Source organism: Arachis ipaensis, chromosome B07, assembly GCF_000816755.2.
Source record: "Arachis ipaensis cultivar K30076 chromosome B07, Araip1.1, whole genome shotgun sequence".
In the NCBI taxonomy this organism is placed as follows: domain Eukaryota; kingdom Viridiplantae; phylum Streptophyta; class Magnoliopsida; order Fabales; family Fabaceae; genus Arachis; species Arachis ipaensis.
Window position 1 is genome coordinate 20,981,523 of NC_029791.2, and position 19,092 is coordinate 21,000,614.

The following is a 19,092-nucleotide window of genomic DNA, read 5'->3' on the forward strand; positions in this document are numbered from 1 at the left end:
TAAATAAAATATAAAATTAAAATTAATTAAAAGTAAAAGTAACTCTATATATTAATAAATCCAAAATGTAACATACTTATTTGAATAGGGTCAATGAGCAACTAATAAAAGTAAAGGAATAAGGAAACAAACTAAAGTGATGTCTTCACGGAGGTAATGACTCTTCAGCATCCAAAATCCAAAGCAAAAGCATAAACTACTAATGTAAAGCTAATCTCCATTCAGATCTAAAACTGAGAGTAATCCTAATATCGATGTATCTGAATGTGTGTGGGTGCGTGTAGAGTCTCTGCATGTTCCCTAGCCTTAATCTGTGTTTTTGGGCCGAAAACTGGAATAAAATGTGGCCCGAGATTGTCTCTGGCGTATTTTGTAATTTTTGCAGATCGCGCAGGTCACGCGTACACGTCGTCCACACATTCGCGTCATTCAGCGGTTTTCCTTGTCACGCGTTCGAGTCGTCCACGCATTCGCATCATTTGTGCAGACTCCAATCCACGCGTTTGCGTCAGGCACGCGTTCGTGTCGCTGTGATTTCTTCATTTCGCGCGCTCGCATGAGCCATGCGCTCGCGTCAGTGTTCGCTGGTCATCTCCTTAGTTTCTTGTGTTCCTTCCATCTTTGCAAGCTTTCTTTCCATTCTCTAAGACATTCTTGCCCTATGAAGCCTGAAACACTTAACACACGGATCACGACATCGAATGAGATAAAGGAGAATTAAAATACATAATTAAAAGATCTCTAGGAAGCAAGTTTTCAACCATAAACAATACTAGGAAGGAATTATAAAATCATGCAATCCATATGAATAAGTAGGTAAAGAATTGATAAAACCACTCAATTAAACACAATATAAATCATAAAATAGTGGTTTATCAGTTATTCCAAGATCCTGAGAAGCCAACAGTGAAGAATTCTAAGTCAGATTTTGATAATGATGGGGATGATGAAGAGCAACCAACACCACAAATTAGCCTCAACACCTTGGACGGTGAATTTCACCTAGAAACGCTGCGAATGCAAGGTACTCATGAGAATCGGGTGCTGACAATCCTCGTTGACGGGGGAGCACCCACAACTTCATCAAAACTTCTGTCAGGAAGAAATTGGGTCTGCCGTTATCCCCAACTCATGCTCTTCAAGTCATGGTTGGCAATGGTGATTCCATTCACTATGGGGCTAAATGTGAAGACTTTGTCCTAGTTATGAAAGGGTACACATTCTCTATTGATACCGATGTCCTTGATTTAAAGGGTGCTGATGTAGTGTTGGGTGTCCACTAGATGAAGCTGGGAACCATCAGCATTAATTATCTCAAACTTTTCATGAAATTTAAGGATAATGAGAAGTCGGAGACTTTTTTAAGGGAAAAGACTATTAAGAGAGGCAGGACTGAATTTTTGAGAGCTCAAGAAACTTTAAGAAATTAAGGCAATAGCCTCCTTATTCCATTTAGAGGCTATGAAGTTTGGAGATGATAAAGGTGAAAAGACAGAGGAAGGAAAAGTCTCTGAAGTGCTGCAAGAATTTGGTGACATCTTTGAGGAGCCAAGGCAATTTCCACCATATCGTGAGCTGGACCGTCAAATTCATTTGACCCCGGGTGCAACCTTTATTAGCTTCCGACCATATAAATACCACCATTTCCAAAAGGAGGAGATGGAGAGACTGGTTGCTGAAATATTGGAAACTGGCATAATAAGAGACATCCATAGTTCTTTCTCTAGTCCTGTATTCTTAGTAAAAAAGAAAGATGATAGGGGAAGATTTTACGTAGACAACAGAGCTCTCAACCTCATCACTATCAAAGATAATTTCTAATTCCTACTATTGAAAAAATTTTCGATGAATTACATGGTGTTATGTATTTTTCAAAGATTGACTTGTGTAGTGGATATCACCAGATTTGTGTGAGGGAGAAGGATATTGGCAAGACAACATTTAGAAGTCACATAGGTCACTATGAATTTAGGGTAATTCCCTTCGGCCTCACCAATGCACTATCCACTTTTCAAGAAAAGATGAATAGAATTTTCCTTCGTTTCTTAAGAAATTTTGTTGTTGTGTTTTTCAATGACACATTGGTATATAGCCGTACTAAGGAGGAGCAACTCGTACACTTAACCCAGACTCTACAAGTACTAAGAAAGGTTCTTTGCAAAGTGTTCCAAATGCTCTTTTCTGAGACAACAAGTCAAATACATAGGCCATGTTATCTTGGGTGAGGGAGTAAAGGTTGACCTGGCAAAGATTGAAGCAATTATGGCTTGGTCAACACCTAAACCAGTCAAACAATTAAGAGGATTCTGAGGTCTCACAGTTTATTACCGAAACTTCGTCGCGAATCATGCTCAACTTGCTTTTCCTCTAACTAAGATACTTAGGAAGAATAATGTGTTTCAATGGACAGCAGCAGTAGATCAAGCCTTCCACCATTTGAAGAATCTGATGACTCAGACTCTCATTCTTGCCTTGCCAAATTTCTTGAAACCTTTTGTAGTAGATGTAAACCTCGGTTAAATTAGTAGATAATTATTCATTAAATTAGTTTTTAATAAGGAAGATTAGAAATACGAATATTATATCAAATTAGGATAGAGCTCTGGTGCACGAAATTGTGATCTCCAGGCTCGAACAAATCCTGGTAATGGCTCCAGAGCTTGGTGCTCTGATCTTAATTCATAATTGTCACAACTTCGATACAACTAACCAGCAAGTGCACTGGGTCGTCCAAGTAATACCTTACGTGAGTAAGGGTCGAATCCCACGGAGATTGTTGGTATGAAGCAAGCTATGGTCACTTTGTAAATCTCAGTCAGGCAGATATAAAGTGATAATGGTGTTTTCGAATATTAATTAATAAAATAGGGATAGAGATACCCTGGCCCACTTGTGCTTCCAGATTTCTAATGGAAGACCTTGTTTCATTCATGAAACTTATAGTGGCTTTAGATAGATCAGAGACTAGATTTGCTAAATTAGAAGCATTTTGTTTAGAGTTCTCTGTCTGTTGCTGAGTTGATGATGGAAAAGGCTTGCTATTGTTAAACCTGTTTCTTCCACCATTGTTAAAGCCTTGTTGAGGCTTTTGATCCTTCCATGAGAAATTTGGATGAGTTATAGGTGTTTCCATAAGGTTCACCTAAGTAGTTTACCTCTGCTATTGCAGGGTTCTCAGGATCATAAGCTTCTTCTTCAGGAGAAGCCTCTTGAGTACTGTTGGATGCAGCTTGCATTCCATTCAGACTCTGAGAAATCATATTGACTTGCTGAGTCAATATTTTATTCTGAGCCAATATGGCATTCAGAGTATCAACTTCAAGAACTCCCTTCTTCATTCTTTTGAAAAAGATTTGATTTTTGAAAAAGATTTTGAAAAAGATAAGATTTTCAAATTGAAAATTTGATTTGACTCATGAGAAACAATTTGATTTTAAAATTTTTTTGAAAAAGTCAATCCAAATTTTCGAATTTGATGAGAGAAAAAGGGAAAGATATATATATTTTTTTTATTTTTGAATTTTTATGATGCAAGAGAAAAACACTAAAAAGATGCAATGCATGAAATTTTTAGATCAAAACAATGAATGCATGCATGAATGATATGAATGTCAAGATGAACACCAAGAACACTATGAATGTCAAGATGAACACCAAGAACATATTTTTGAAAAAAAAAATTTTTTTTAATGCAAAGAAAACATGCAAGACACCAAACTTAGAATTCTTTAATGCTTAGACACTAAGAATTCAAGAATGCATATGATAAACATGAAAAGACACAAAACAAAAAATCATCAAGATCGAAAACATTTTTATTTTAAAATTTTTCGAAAACAAGGGAGAAATTTTTGAAATATTTTTGAAAAATTTTTGAAAAGAAAACGAAAAGAAAGTTACCTAATCTGAGCAACAAGATGAACCGTCAGTTGTCCATACTCGAACAATCCCCGGCAACGGCGCCAAAAACTTGGTGCATGAAATTGTGATCTCCAGGCTCGAACAAATCCTGGTAATGTGAGCAACTTGGTGCGCGTAATCATGATTACACACTCATAATTTGTCACAACTTCGATACAACTAACCAGCAAGTGCACTGGGTCGTCCAAGTAATAAATGTGAATTTAACATAAAATCTATTAAAAACATCCCTAAAAGTAACTAGATTCTACTAAAAATATACTAAAAATAATGCCAAAAAGCGTATAAATTATCCGCTCATCAAGCTCATCGAAACGAGAATTTTGACACTAATTTCGAAGAAAACGGTCCAAAATTAGACCGAACGGGTCAAACCAATTGAACCGGACCCGAATCGGGCTGTCGCTCCAACCGGACCAACACATTAAAAGAGCTCGAAAGCCCCTTTCTTCTTCATTTCACCTGCAGTAGCGTGAAATGCTTCCAGGGAAGAGAGAAAGCTCCCGAAACCCTTATGTTAACTTCCAACTCCCGTAACTTCTCCGTCCGAGCTCCAATTGCCGCACCGTTTGCTGTTACGTGTTCACCGCATTGAGCTCTACGTTTCTACCGGAACAATTTCATAGGTAACTCGTTATTTCACACTCAACCTTCATTTCCCCCAATTTTTGAATTTTGAGAAGGGAGGTTGAATTTCTTTGATTTCTGATGTTTTAGGATCCAATTAGCTTGAGAAAAATGTTCAGTCTTGCTTATGTGAAGCTTGGGTAAGGTGAGGATATGATAATTCTATTTTATTTTCATTGAATTTGAGCTTTGAGTATTAAATTGAACATATATGTGTTATGAATGTGTATTAGGCTATGAATAAATAATTGGAGCTTGAAATTGTGAAAACTGGAACTTGGAGGAAGCAGATTAGTTGAGGTTTTGAGGGCTGTGTTCTTTTAGAAAAATTGTCTTGGAATAATATTTGGGAATCAGCTAAGGTATGGTTTAGGTTTCTTGAATTTAATATATAATATTCTGTGAAAACTTAGGCTAGATGACCATAGGATAAGTTGAATTGCATGTGTATATTTAATACTTAGTATCCTGTTGTTAAATATGGTTGGTTTGGTGCTTGTTGATTAACTGGTGATTTGGTAAATTATTGATTTGAGGTATAACTATTCTGGAGGTTGGTGTGATAATGAGGTATTTTGTGTTAAAAGCCTAGGATTTGTGAACTATGATTCTTAGTAGAATTTTGGTTGTTGGATTTGAATATTGTATGAGTTTAATTGTTGATCTGAGGTAGAATTATTGTGGTGATTGTTATGATGATGAGGAAGGGTATGTTGAATTGAAAAGAATGCAGGTTTGGACCCGAAAAGGGTGGCAAAGTCCGAGTTTTAGAGGAGATGCTGCTAAAATTTTATAAAAATTAGAGATTTTGTTTATATGATTATTTAAAAAGATTTAGATTCAAAGGTTATAAGGTTATAAGGTTTGATTTTGAGTTATTAAGAAAATGAGCATGTTTTAAGTTCGATTCATTTAGAAAAGAAGGAATTATGTTTTGAATTGGAACTATTGATGGACGGAATGGGAGGTGTGATAATGAAGGATAAGGATTGAATATGATTGATGTATGATGATGAATGAGATGCGATTGAGAATGATGTGGATGTTGATGAATTATAATTGAATTATTTATATGGATTATGAATTTGAATAATCTGAGATACGAGATTCCCTGGATAAAGTGCTGTGGCTTGCCACCACGTGTACCAGGTTAGAAAACTCGACACTCTGTTGACCCTACAACGTAAGTGTGACCGGGAACTATATAAATTCCCGGGAATGTTACCCCCATTGAGCAATATTGATTATTTGAGATAAAGCTATGTATAGACTCTTGGGGATGCACGTCGAGGGACAGTCTAAGTACAATTCAGACTTGTCGGGTTGGCTGGATAACCGACAGATGAGCCTCATCAGCCATAGGACAGGCATGCATCATATGCATAATACTTGAATTACTTGCTTGTGCTTTAATTGGGTGTGCCTATATGTACTTGCCATGTTAAATGTATATTTGTTACCTGTAGTAATTGTAACCTTCTTGTGCTTGCCTTTATCTGTTTATTTGTCTGTGAAAATGCATGGTGGAGTTGGAGGTATGGAGAAATGGCAGTGTGGGACTTAGATTTTAAGGTTAAGTTAAGTTAGGTTTAAATATTCTTAGAAAACCGCCTCTTATGGCTTCTGTTTAATACTTTAAGCTCTATAATTTGAGTGTCGGCGTTCTAGGATTGCCTCTGGCATTTCCAGGACCTTATATATTATGTGTGTGGCACCTTTACCATACTGAGAACCTCTGGTTCTCATTCCATACTATGTTGTTATTTTTCAGATGCAGGTCCAGAGGCATCTCGTTAGGCGTCTGGACTCTTGAAGCGGAGTGGTTACTGGGTTATTTTGTTATGCTATGATGTATATATATATATATGTACTTAGCTTTCTCTCCTAACTTATTCTTTTTGATCCTCTTAGAGGTTTATGGAGAGGCAGGATTGTGTATATGTACTTTTGGATTTTGGATATGTATGTATATATGTGTAAATATTCTCCGACCAGACTTGACTTCGCAGGCTGAGTTAGGAGCTTGTTATTTTGTATCCTTGGCACTCTATTCCTACTTCTGTTATCTTATGTTTGGTAATTATGATTTTTTTTTCTTAGCACGCAAGTTAACTCGTTCCTTGAGCGTTGCGCTTTTATTTCGCGATTTTTATTTCCCCTATTCTTCAAGGCTCCTAGCATATTATAATTCTTCTGCTATTATATGTACTCATTTTATTTTAGAGGTCGTAATACCACACCACCTTCGTTTTACAACGTAAGCGTAAAGCTTAGTGTGGTAGGGTGTTACATTATGGTATCAGAGTAGTTCGTTCCTATAAAGCCTGAAAGACGGACTGATTGTGCTTCTGTACATTCTCTGTATATGTGTCTTTGTGCTATTAGGATATCTAACTATATATATGGCATAAACATTTGTGAGCATGCATTTGGAACTTAAAGCATTAGACCTGCGATATTGAGACTGATCAACTTAATATCACTTGTTTGGTGTGTATAGGGACCAGATGTCGACTCGCGAACGTGGTCGCGAGCGAGGCAGAGGTAGGACAGGCACCTTTACTCCTGCCCTCATAGGGACTGATCCAGTAGACTTTATGGCTGCCCCTGGAAATATGGCTGCAGCTATGCAGGCGACAGCCGAGGTATTGGGTAATCAGATAAACCAGGGTAATCATGGGAACAATAATGATGAGGACGGTCCTATGACGCTTGCTACATTTCTGAAAGTTCACCCTCCGACCTTCAGGGGAACCTCAAATCCCACTGATGAAGATAATTGGATTCAGGTTATGGAAAGGGTGTTACAGGCACAACAGGTTCCTGAAGAGCAATGGGTTGAGTTTGGAACTTATCAGTTGCAAGGTGAAGCTCAGTATTGGTGACAGGGAACATGACGTATCCTGCAGTTAGATGGCGCTGTGATAACCAGGAGGTTGGTCATCTAAGAATCATGTTTTGCTTGATTGTTCTGAGAAATCAGTACAGTTTATGCCGGAAGGGTCAGAAGCACCGGTTGTGGTGAATAGTTACTATTTGAATTCTATGATAGTAAACTATTCTGGAACTGAATGTCAGGGTATTATGTTATTAACTGCGGGAGTATCAGGTGATGATCAGAGTTTAGAGCAGATTCCAGTTGTATGTGAATTTCCAAATGTATTTCCGGATGATATTAATGAATTTCCACGTAACCGGGAAGTTGAATTCGCAATTGAGTTGGTGCCTGGAGCCGGTCCGATTTCGATTACTCCTTACAGGATGTCACCTTTAGAAATGACTGAACTGAAAGCTCAGCTGGAAGATCTGTTGGGTAAGCATTTTATCCGACCAAGTGTTTCTCCGTGGGGAGCGCCAGTGTTACTGGTAAAGAAAAAGGACAGGAGTATGAGTTTGTGTGTCGATTATCGGCAATTGAATAAGATCACCGTGAAGAACAAATATCCGTTGCTTAGAATCGATGATCTAATGGATCAGTTATAGGGTGCCGGTGTGTTTTCTAAGATTGACCCGCGATCCGGGTATCATTAGATAAGGGTTAAAGACGAGGATATTCTGAAAACTGCTTTCAGGACGCGTTATGGTCATTATGAGTATACAGTGATGTCTTTTAGGTTAACTAATGCCCCAGCAGTATTTATGGATTATATGAACATGATTTTCCGACCGTATCTGGACAAATTTGTTATTGTCTTCATTGATGACATTCTTGTTTACTCTAAGACTGAAGAAGAGCATGCTGATCACTTGCAAACTGTGTTGCAAATTTTGAGAGACAGTAAGTTATATGCTAAGTTATCTAAATGTGAGTTTTGGAAGAGTGAGGTGAAATTTCTCGGCGACGTGGTGAGTAAGTAGGGAATAGCTGTGGATCCTGCTAAGGTAGAAGCAGTGATGAATTGGGAGCGACCAACTTCAGTGACAGAGATCAGGAGTTTTCTAGGTTTGGCGGGGTATTATCGCAGATTCATTAAGGAATTTTCACAGCTCGCCTTACCTTTAACTAAATTGACTAGGAAGGATACGCCTTTTCTCTGGACTCCGGAATGTGAAGAGTTTCCAAGCATTGAAGCACAGGTTGACTACTGCACCTGTATTGGTATTACCTGAACCAAGTGAACTGTTTGAAGTGTATTGTGATGCATCTCTGAAAGGGTTGGGGTGCATTCTGATGCAGCACCAGAATGTTGTAGCATACGCCTCACGGCAATTAAGACCGCATGAAATGAACTATCCGACACATGATTTGGAACTTGCTGCTGTTGTGTTTGCTTTAAAGATTTGGAGGCACTACCTCTATAGCGTTAAGTTTCATATTTTCTCAGACCATAAGAGTTTGAAGTATCTTTTTGAGCAGAGAGAGTTGAATATGCGTCAGAGGAGATGGATAGAGCTTCTGAAAGATTATCATTTCGAATTGAATTATCATCCAGGAAAAGCGAACGTTGTGGCAGACGCCTTGAGTCATAAATCTTTATATGCAGCTTGGATGATGCTACGGGAAGAAGAATTACTAAGGGCATTTCAAGGTTTGAATTTGGGAATTAGAGAAGAATCTGGAATTTTTTGTTTGAGTCAGTTGCAGATTTCAAGTGAATTTAAATCAGAACTTCTGAAGGCTCATTGAGACAGTGAAGCATTACATAAGGTATTACCAGTAGTTGAACAGGGAAAACAGTGGAGAGTGTCGAAAGGACAGGATGGTTTGTGGAGGTTCAAGAACTAGATTATTGTACCAGATATCGGAGACCTGGGACAGAGTATTCTGAAGGAAGATCATAAGAGTAGATTCTCAATTCACCTGGGGAGTACTAAAATGTATCAAGATCTGAAAGCGATGTTCTGGTGGCCAGGTATGAAGAATGATATGGCATTACATGTATCTAAATGTTTAACGTGTCAAAAAGTTAAGATTGAGCATCAGAGACCATCAGGGACCCTTCAGTCTTTGGAGATTCCACAATGAAAATGGGAGAGTATTGCAATGGATTTTGTGATAGGTTTGCCTAGAACCCGATCTAGTTGTGACGCTATTTGGGTAGTTGTGGATCGACTGACAAAATCAGCTCACTTTTTTCCTATTCGAATAAGTTGTACAATGGAAGAATTAGCTCGAATGTAAATTAAAGAGATTGTCAGGTTGCATGGCATGCCTTCTACCATTATATCTGACAGGGATCCACGCTTTACATCAAGATTTTGGGGAGCTTTTCAGTGTGCATTTGGAACTCAGTTAAGCTTGAGTACTGCGTATCACCCTCAGACAGATGGTCAGTCAGAAAGAACTATTCAAACCTTGGAGGATATGCTAAGGGCTTATGTTTTGGACCAGCCGGCAAGCTGGGATCGGTATATGCCATTAGTAGAGTTTGCTTATAATAATAGCTATCATGCGAGCATCGGAATGGATCCATATGAGGCTCTGTATGGCAGAAAATGTCAATCTTTGTTGTGTTGGTATGAAACTAGAGAAAGGAGTTTATTAGGACCTGAGATGATAGCTGAAACTACTGAACAGATAAAGAAGATTCGTAGTCGAATGCTTATAGCCCAGAGCCGCCAAAAAAGTTATGCTGATCAGAGGCAAACGCCTTTGGAATTTTAGGAAGGGGAGCATGTTTTTCTGAAAGTTACACCAACCACTGGAGTGGGAAGAGCTATTAAGACTAAGAAACTAAATCCCCGTTATATTGGACCGTTTGAGATCCTGAAGAGAATTGGGGCAGTGGCTTATAGAATTGTCTTACCGCCGTATCTTTCGAATTTGCACGATGTGTTTCATGTATCGCAGCTTCAGAAGTATACTCCTGACGCAAGTCATGTTCTAGAACCGGAACCAATTCAAGTAAGAGAAGATCTAACACTCCCAGTAATTTCGGTGAGAATTGATGACATCAGTATTAAACGATTACGCGGGAAGGAAGTATCATTGGTAAAAGTAGCTTGGAGTCGAGCTTGTATCGAGGAACATACCTGGGAGCTCAAATTAGATATGTGAAAGGACTATCCACATCTCTTTTCAGGTAACTAGATTTGAATTTTGAGGGCAATATTCTTTATTAGGTGGGTAGGATGTAAACACCGGTTAAATTAGTAGATAATTAGTCGATAAATTAGTTTTTAATAAGGAAGATTAGAAACACAAATATTATATTCAATTAGGATAGAACTCATCGAAACGAGAATTTTGACACTAATTTCGAAGAAAATGGTCCAAAATTAGACCGAATGGGCTGAACCGGTTGAACCGGACCCGAACCGGGCTGTCGGTCCAATGGACTAACACATTAAAAGAGCCCAAAAGCCCCTTTCTTCTTCATTTCACCTGCAGTAGCGTGAAATGCTTCCAGGGAAGAGAGAAAGCTCCCAAAACCCTTACGTTAACTTCCAACTCCCGTAACTTCTCCGTTTGAGCTCCAATCGCTGCACCGTTTGCGGCCACACGTTCACCGCGTCGAGCTCTACGTTTCTACTGGAACAATTTTATAGATAACTCCTTATTTCACACTCAGCCTTCATTTCCCCCAATTTTTTAATTTTGAGAAGGGAGGTTGAATTTCTTTGATTTCTGATATTTTAGGATCCAATTAGCTTGAGGAAAACATTCACTCTTGCTTATGTGAAGCCTGGGTAAGGTGAGGATATGATAATTCTATTTTATTTTCATTAAATTTGAGCTTTGAGTATTAAATTGAATATATATGTGTTATGAATGTGTATTAGGTTGTGAATAAATAATTGGAGCTTGAAATTGTGAATACTGGAACTTGGAGGAAGCGGATTAGTTGAGGTTTTGAGGGCCGTGTTCTTTTAGAAAAATTGTCTTGGAATAATACTTGGGAATCGGCTAAGGTATGGTTTAGGTTTCTTGCATTTAATATATAATATTCTGTGAAAACTTAGGCTAGATGACTATAGGATAAGTTGGATTGCATGTGTATATTTAATACTTAGTATCCTGTTGATGAACATGGTTGGTTCGGTGCTTGTTGATTAACTGGTGATTTGGTGAATTATTGATTTGAGGTATAACTATTGTGGAGGTTGTTGTGATAATGAGGTATTTTGTGTTAAAAGCCTAGGATTTGTGAACTATGATTCTTAGTTGAATTTTGGTTTTTGGATTTGAATATTGTATGAGTTTAACTGTTGATCTGAGGTAGATTCATTATGATGATTGTTATGATGATGAGGAAGGGTGTGTTGAATTGAAAAGAATGCAGGTTTGGACTCGAAAAGGGTGGCAAAGTCTGAGTTTAGAGGAGATGCTGTCAAAATTTTATAAAAATTAGAGATTTTGTTTATATGATTATTTAAAAAGATTTAGATTCAAAAGTTATAATGTTTGATTTTGAGTTATTAAGAAAATGAGCATGTTTTAAGTTTGATTCATTTAGAAAAGAAGGAATTATGTTTTGAATTGGAACTATTGATGGACGGAATCGGAGGTGTGATAATGAAGGATAAGGATTGAATATGATTGATTTATGATGATGAATGAGATGCGATTGAGAATGATGTGGATGTTGATGAATTATAATTGAATTATTTATATGGCTTATGAATTTGAATAATCTGAGATACGAGATTCCCTGGATAAAGTGTTGTGGCTTGCCACCATGTGTACCAGGTTGGAAAACTCGACACTCTGTTGACCCTACGACATAAGTGTGACCGGGCACTATATAAATTCCTAGGAATGTTACCCCCGTTGAGCAATATTGATTATTTGAGATAAAGCTATGCATAGACTCTTGGGGATGCACGTCGGGGGACAGTCTAAGTACAATTCAGACTTGTCGGGTTGGCTGGATAACCGACAGATGAGCCTCATCAACCATAGGACAGGCATGCATCATATGCATAATACTTGAATTACTTGCTTGTGCTTTAATTGGGTGTGCCTATATGTACTTGCCATGTTAAATGTGTATTTCTTACCTGCAGTAATTGTAACCTTCTTGTGCTTGCCTTTATCTGTTTATTTGTCTGTGGAAATGCATGGTGGAGTTGGAGGTATGGAGGAATGGTAATGTGGGACTTAGATTTTAAGGTTAAGTTAAGTTAGGTTTAAATATTCTTAGAAAACCGCCTCTTATGGCTTCTGTTTAATACTTTAAGCTCTATAATTTGAGTGTCGGCGTTCTAGGATTGCCTCTGGCATTCCCAGGAACTTATATATTATGTGTGTGGCACATTTACCATACCGAGAACCTCTGGTTCTCATTTCATACTATGTTGTTATTTTTCAGATGCAGGTCGAGAGGCATCTCGTTAGACGTCTGAACTCTTGAAGCGGAATGGTTACTGGGTTATTTTGTTATGCTATGATGTATATATATATATGTACGTAGCTTTCTCTCCATATAACTTATTCTTTTTTATCCTCTTAGAGGTTTATGGAGAGGCAGGATTGTGTATATGTAATTTTGGATTTTGGATATGTATGTATATATGTGTAAATATTCTCCGACCAGACTTGACTTCATAGGCTAAGTTAGGAGCTTGTTATTTTGTATCCTTGGCACTCTATTCCTACTTCTGTTATCTTATGTTTAGTAGTTATGGTTTTTTCTTTACACGCAAGTTAACTCGTTCCTTGAGCGTTGCGCTTTTATTTCGCGATTTTTATTTCCCGCTATTCTTTAAGGCTCCTACCATATTATAATTCTTCTGCTATTATATGTACTCATTTTATTTTAGATGTCGTAATACCACACCACCTTCATTTTATGACTTAAGCGTAAAGCTTAGTGTGGTAGGGTGTTACAGTAGAGACAGATGTGTCGAGCACAAGGGTCAGAGCAGTTCTATCATAGGAAAGCCACCCGATTGCATTTTTTAGCAAGAAACTATGAGCAAGGTTGGCACAAGCTTCGGCATATGTGTAGAAGTAGTATGCAGTGATGCAAGCAAGGGTGAAGTGGTGTCATTACTTGTTGGGAAGGCAATTTGTGATCAGTTCAGATCAGCAAGGGCTCAAGGAACTACAAACGCAAGTGATCTTAACCTCAGAACAACAACATTACCTCTCTAAGCTTGTTGGGCATGAATTCAAGATTGAATTTTGCTTGGAAAAATTCAATCAAGTTGCCGATGAGCTGTCACGGCAAGAAAAGAGATCACAATAACTCAATTCCAAGCCTTCACCACAGTTAAATTTGCTTTCATTCCTACCCTATTGGAAGCTATTCAAGAAGCAGTAGAAATGCAACAATTCAGAGACAAAGCCCAAATTGGAGAGTTTACTTCTGATTATAGTTTCAAAGATGGGTTGCTATTATATATCGGGATAAAATTTGGGTGTCCAATTTTGCTGATTTGAGAGAGATTTTACTACACCAATTCCATTCAGTCATCACAGTAGGCCATGGAGGTGTTTTAGAGTTATAAAGGTTTGAGCAAGACATTTTTTGGCCAAGTATGCACAAGGATATCATCAGATTTATTGACCATTTCGATGAGTGCCAGAGCACAAAATATTTTCCAGCACGTCCTTAAGGTCTATTACAGCCACTGCTGGTTCCAAATAAGCTTGGGAGGGAATTAGTATGAATTTTATCACTGAGCTACCGAAATCTGGTGGCTTTACAGTTATTATGGTAATGGTAAATTGCTTCAGTAAGATTGCTCGAGTTGCTCTGCTGAAAAATGGGTTTACAGCCAAGGTGGTAGCACAAAAGTTCCTCAACAATGTAGTTAGGTACCATGGCTTTCCCGCTTAAATTGTGTTTGATCGTGATCCCCTCTTCCTCAGTCAATTCTAGAAGCTGTTATTTGAAAGCCGTGGTACTAAATTATTGTATAGCACATCTTATCACCTTCGAAACGGAATGGGCAAATTGAAGTCATTAATCGAGCCTTAGACAGTGGATATGTGTCTTCACTCATACTCATGTAGAGAAGTGGTCGTCTTATCTCATGTGGGCTGAATACTATCATAATACTTCATTTTATTCTACCATTAAAATATCACCTTATGAGGTATGATATGGGTTTGTCATCCTTAATATTTCAGAGTATGTCAGTTGCTCTTCCCTAGTGCAGGATGTAGATGACATGCTTTGGGTAAAAGAAGCTCTGGATCTAGAGCTACACTACCAACTGAAAAGGGCTCAAGAACGTATGAAGAAACGATCTAACCAGCAGAGGCGTGAAAAGTCATTTACGGTTGGTGATTGGATTTTGCTAAAATTGAAACCTTACCGCAAGGCTCAGTGGTGATGCAAGGCAATTTGAAATTAAGAAAGAGGTATTATGGGCCCTTCAAGATCTTTCAACGGATAGCGAAAGTCGCTTATAAGTTGGAACTTCCGATTGAAAGTGCTATTTATTTGGTGTTCCACATTTCAATGTTGAAGAAATATAAGGGTGACTCTACAGCCACTGTTGGAGCAAACAATCTGCCTATGACTCTCCCTTTTGACCCCAATCCAACAGCAATTATTGATAGTTGAGTACTGCCATAGGAAGAAGAGCCATATAGAATACAAGTTTTGGTGGAATGGCAAGGTGCACCGTGGGAGCAATCCACTTAGATCAGTTGGTCAGAGTTAATCAAGTTATATCTAGAAGTAGACCTTGAGAACAATGTCGTTATTGACAGGAGAGTGGTTGATACGATTAATGGCCCATCTCATAGAGGCCCAAACCAAGAACCCAAGATTGAGGAAGGGATTGGGCCAAGTAATCAAAATGAGATCTAAAACAAAAGAGTGAAAAAAGCTCCAACATAAATAAGGGACTACCATGTATGAGAAGAGTGCGCAACAGAAAAATAATTGTCATAATTAGTTACGTAATAAAATGAGAGGTATGAATAAAGAGGAGTAGAGTAAGTGAGAGATAGTAATTGATTTGATAATTGAGTAGAGTTTTTTCCCTAACTTGAATGGGGAGAATTGTTGTTTATATTTTTTTTTTTTGCTGTTATATACATTTTCTTATTCTCTATCTACTCTTTAATTAATTCTTCATATATTTGATTGTGTTGTTAGTTTTAATTTGGAGTGGTGTTGTTACTGTTATATTACAATAATCCATCATAATCTATCATGTATATCTGTTTATAGAAGATATTGATAAAGTATTGTCATTAATTTTTTATACAAATTAAAATAGTTAAAGTTAGAAATGCTTTTGTTGATGAGTACATTTTATTATAGGGTTATGCCAGGTAACCAATGATTTTTTTGAACAACATGAATAACGGGCCTTAAAATGGGCTCAATTTAAGTAAAATACACTACATCTTCAAATTACTCACCTAAATCTTAATATTAGAATAACCATCCGCACACCTAGTAAATTAAACATCCAATATATCTATTGTTCACATTGTTTAATATTTTCATTGTCTATCTATACTTTTCCTTTATTATATACAATAAGCATGAAGGATTAAAAAGCAACGGATATGATAAGTACAGGTTCTTTCCTTAAGTGAAAGCCACTTTGTAAAATGTACTGAGCGAAAGCTTTTGTTAATTTTTTTTTATATTTGCAATACAATTAACATATAAATAGTTTCATAACATGCATTTTTGGAACTCAAATTGAACTTTGTATCTTTAAAAGCAGATAGTCAAGTAGGTACTATAAAAAATACTAATTGCTTCTATTCTTCATTATATATCTAACCCGTCAATAAGTCCAAACTCTACTCTTCCACTTATTCAAAAATTTCTACATTAATCTAATAATTATATGCTTTCAGGTTCAAACTAATACGTATGGTTTTCACCAACCAAATAATGCTGTAGTTGTAGTGGTGGAATTATCATAATTTGGAATGCTTATAAATAAAGGACCCTTAATGTAACTAGAGTGTATCCATATTCCATACCACAAGATAACATAGCTGAAAGCCAAAAGAGTTGGGGATTCCAAAGTGGAGAGCAAGCTAACAATATGCTTAAAGCTCAATGCCACATATGGAATCATATGTATAGTTTTGTGAACACTGTTTCCCTTAAATGTGCCGTTGACTTAGACATATTTGAAACCATACACAAACATGGAAAACCCATGTCACTCTCACAACTCATTGCTTCATTGCAAATTCACCCTTCAAAAACCACCTTCATCCATCGCTTGATAAGAATCTTGACACATTCCGACTTCTTCGCAACGACAAATGTGGCCGATAACAATAATGAGATCGAAATTGGGTATGTTCTAACTGATTCGTCTATGTTGTTACTTAAGGAACACCCCTTAAGTATAAGGACTTTCTTTGTTAACTCGCTTGATCCAATTTTGACAAATCCATGGAACAAGTTGTCAACATGGTACAAAAATGAAGATCCTACGCCGTTTGAAACAGAGCATGGGATAATGGTATGGGAGTATGGTGGCCGTGAACCTAGGCTCAATCATTTGATCAATGATGCCATGGCAAGTGATGCTAGATTCATTAGCGAAATGGTGATTGAGAAGTGCAAAGGTGTGTTTGAGGGATTGGAATCATTGGTTGATGTTGGTGGAGGCAATGGAACTCTTGCAAAGGCCATTGCCAAATCATTCCCACAGTTGGAGTGCACTGTGCTTGATCAGCCACATGTTGTTGCTGACTTGGAAGGAAGTGACAACCTTAAATATGTTGGAGGGAACATGTTTGAGGCCATTCCTCCTGCGGATGCTGTTTTGATGAAGGTAAAAAAACTATATTAAATGCATGTTGCTCTTTATTTTATGAGCTCTATATAAATAATGTAGGTTACATAATCGTATTTATATTACAAGAAAAAAAGAATCTTTTTTCCTCACCACCAATAATATACAAATAGGATAAAGTCTAGAGGACCAACTGATTTTATGGTTTTTAGCCATTAATTAGCCATCAATGATATTTTTAATGGGGTGAGATTGTATCTAATGGTGTAGAATCATTCAATTTCCTTTTGATGGTTAAGTGATGGCTATAATTTAACAAAAGTGCTAGCCCCTAGCACTTCTCATATAAAAATATTACATGACTAATAAAATTTCGACTAACACTTGGCCAACAAAAGATATTTTTATATTAAATTTTAAATTCAGAATTTTAAATTAAACAATATTAAATACAGAAACTTGAATTTTAACCTTGTATGAAGAAAAAGAAAAATATAGACGAAAATTTATTATGCAAAGATTAAGATGAATAAAAAGAAAATTTTATTTAGTTTCCTCAAATTGATTCTAATGAATGGTACGTTGAATAATAAATCAGGGGATTTTGCATGACTGGAATGATAAAGAATGCATTAACATATTGAAGAAAAGCAATGAAGCAATTCTGAGCAAAGGCAAAGAAGGGAAATTGATCATTATAGACATGGTAGTTCAGGAAGATGAGAAGGAAGATCCTGAATTAGTGGAAACGCAACTCTTCTTTGACTTGCTCATGTTGGTTATGGCTGCCGGAAAGGAGAGAAGTGAAAAAGAATGGGCCAAGTTGTTCTTCTCTGCCGGATTCAGTGACTATAAGATAATTCCAGTTTTAGGTATGAGGTCTGTTATTGAGGTCTACCCATAATAACTCATTTTTGAAAAGGAAAAAATTGCAAATGATTTTTATTATAAACATTGATTTATGTGTGATTTTTAGACTCTCAAACCTTTGAAATGTCAAATTCAATTATTTAAAGTTTTCTCAAATTATAAAATAAAGGCCTTTTTGTTTTTTTCCCTCAAAGTTTATCCTTAATTTCCATTAATAAATGATTTGTAATAAATAAAACACTAGAGAACGGGTAATTTTCAAAAGAAGCAGTTAGAAGAATTGTTCTTTTTATACATACCGTTTGACAGTTTCAACATGTGAAATTGTACATTTAAAGAAATATAATCCAATTTGCACATAAGACAAAGTTCATGTGAATCATTTGTAACTTTTCCTTTTCAAAAATGTTAGCATGAACACTAGTTGGAAAATAATGAACGAGATGGAACCAGGATTCTGTTTACTAATGGCTACAAACAGATTTGAACTTTGTAATAATAAAGTTATTCTTGTATGATTTACTAGTATAAAATTTATATTAATGATATCTGTTTCTACACCTAGCTAGACCGTGATCTTTTTGTTTTTCACTTGAGGGTTGATTTGCCTTGAAGAGGTGACTGATGTGGAGTGTAATAAATATTAGTAGTCATATTATATTTAAAAATTCTTATCGAGATGAATATTTCGTGACCATATTCTTTTTTATTGATATCGCCTTGTTATTGAATATATTTAATATTTCTTTTATAATCCATTGATCTAATAAAATGGGTATTCTCTTTTTTTTATAATCTATTTTTCGTAAAAAAAAATTGATTTACTTAACACAGTGGTTAGAGTATTATTTTTATACAGCGATAGTCATTAGTTCAAATATAATAGTAGTAGGTATAGATTGAATCTATTAGTCACCATTAAAACTTAAAACAGGTTGAAAAAATGTATGGACAATCACCAAAAATATTTTTATAAAATTTAAAAAAATAATTACCTAAATCAATATTTAAAATTTTTAAAATCAGACATTTTAGTCCTTCATATTTTCAAGAAACATA

General features: G+C 36.5%; 1 protein-coding gene across 1 annotated transcript; it reads left to right on the forward strand.

Annotated features, from left to right (window-relative positions):
* On the forward strand, positions 7,056–18,579 carry LOC107606886. The gene is made up of 9 exons (XM_016308894.2): positions 7,056–7,413; positions 7,658–7,770; positions 8,272–8,326; positions 8,982–9,077; positions 9,288–9,401; positions 12,496–12,564; positions 14,567–14,768; positions 16,356–17,202; positions 17,762–18,579. The coding sequence occupies exons 1-9, from the start codon at positions 7,056–7,058 to the stop codon at positions 18,065–18,067; spliced, it is 2,160 nt and encodes a 719-aa protein (XP_016164380.1). The 3' UTR covers positions 18,068–18,579.

Coding starts and splice junctions, on each gene's coding strand:
- LOC107606886 (XM_016308894.2), top strand. CDS start 7,056: ATGTCGACTCGCGAACGTGGTCGCGAGCGAGGCAGAGGTAGGACAGGC. Junction 7,771..8,271: donor TTGAATTCGCAATTGAGTTG/GTGCCTGGAGCC, acceptor GTTTACTCTAAG/ACTGAAGAAGAGCATGCTGA. Junction 14,769..16,355: donor CCTTACCGCAAGGCTCAGTG/GTGATGCAAGGC, acceptor TTATAAATAAAG/GACCCTTAATGTAACTAGAG.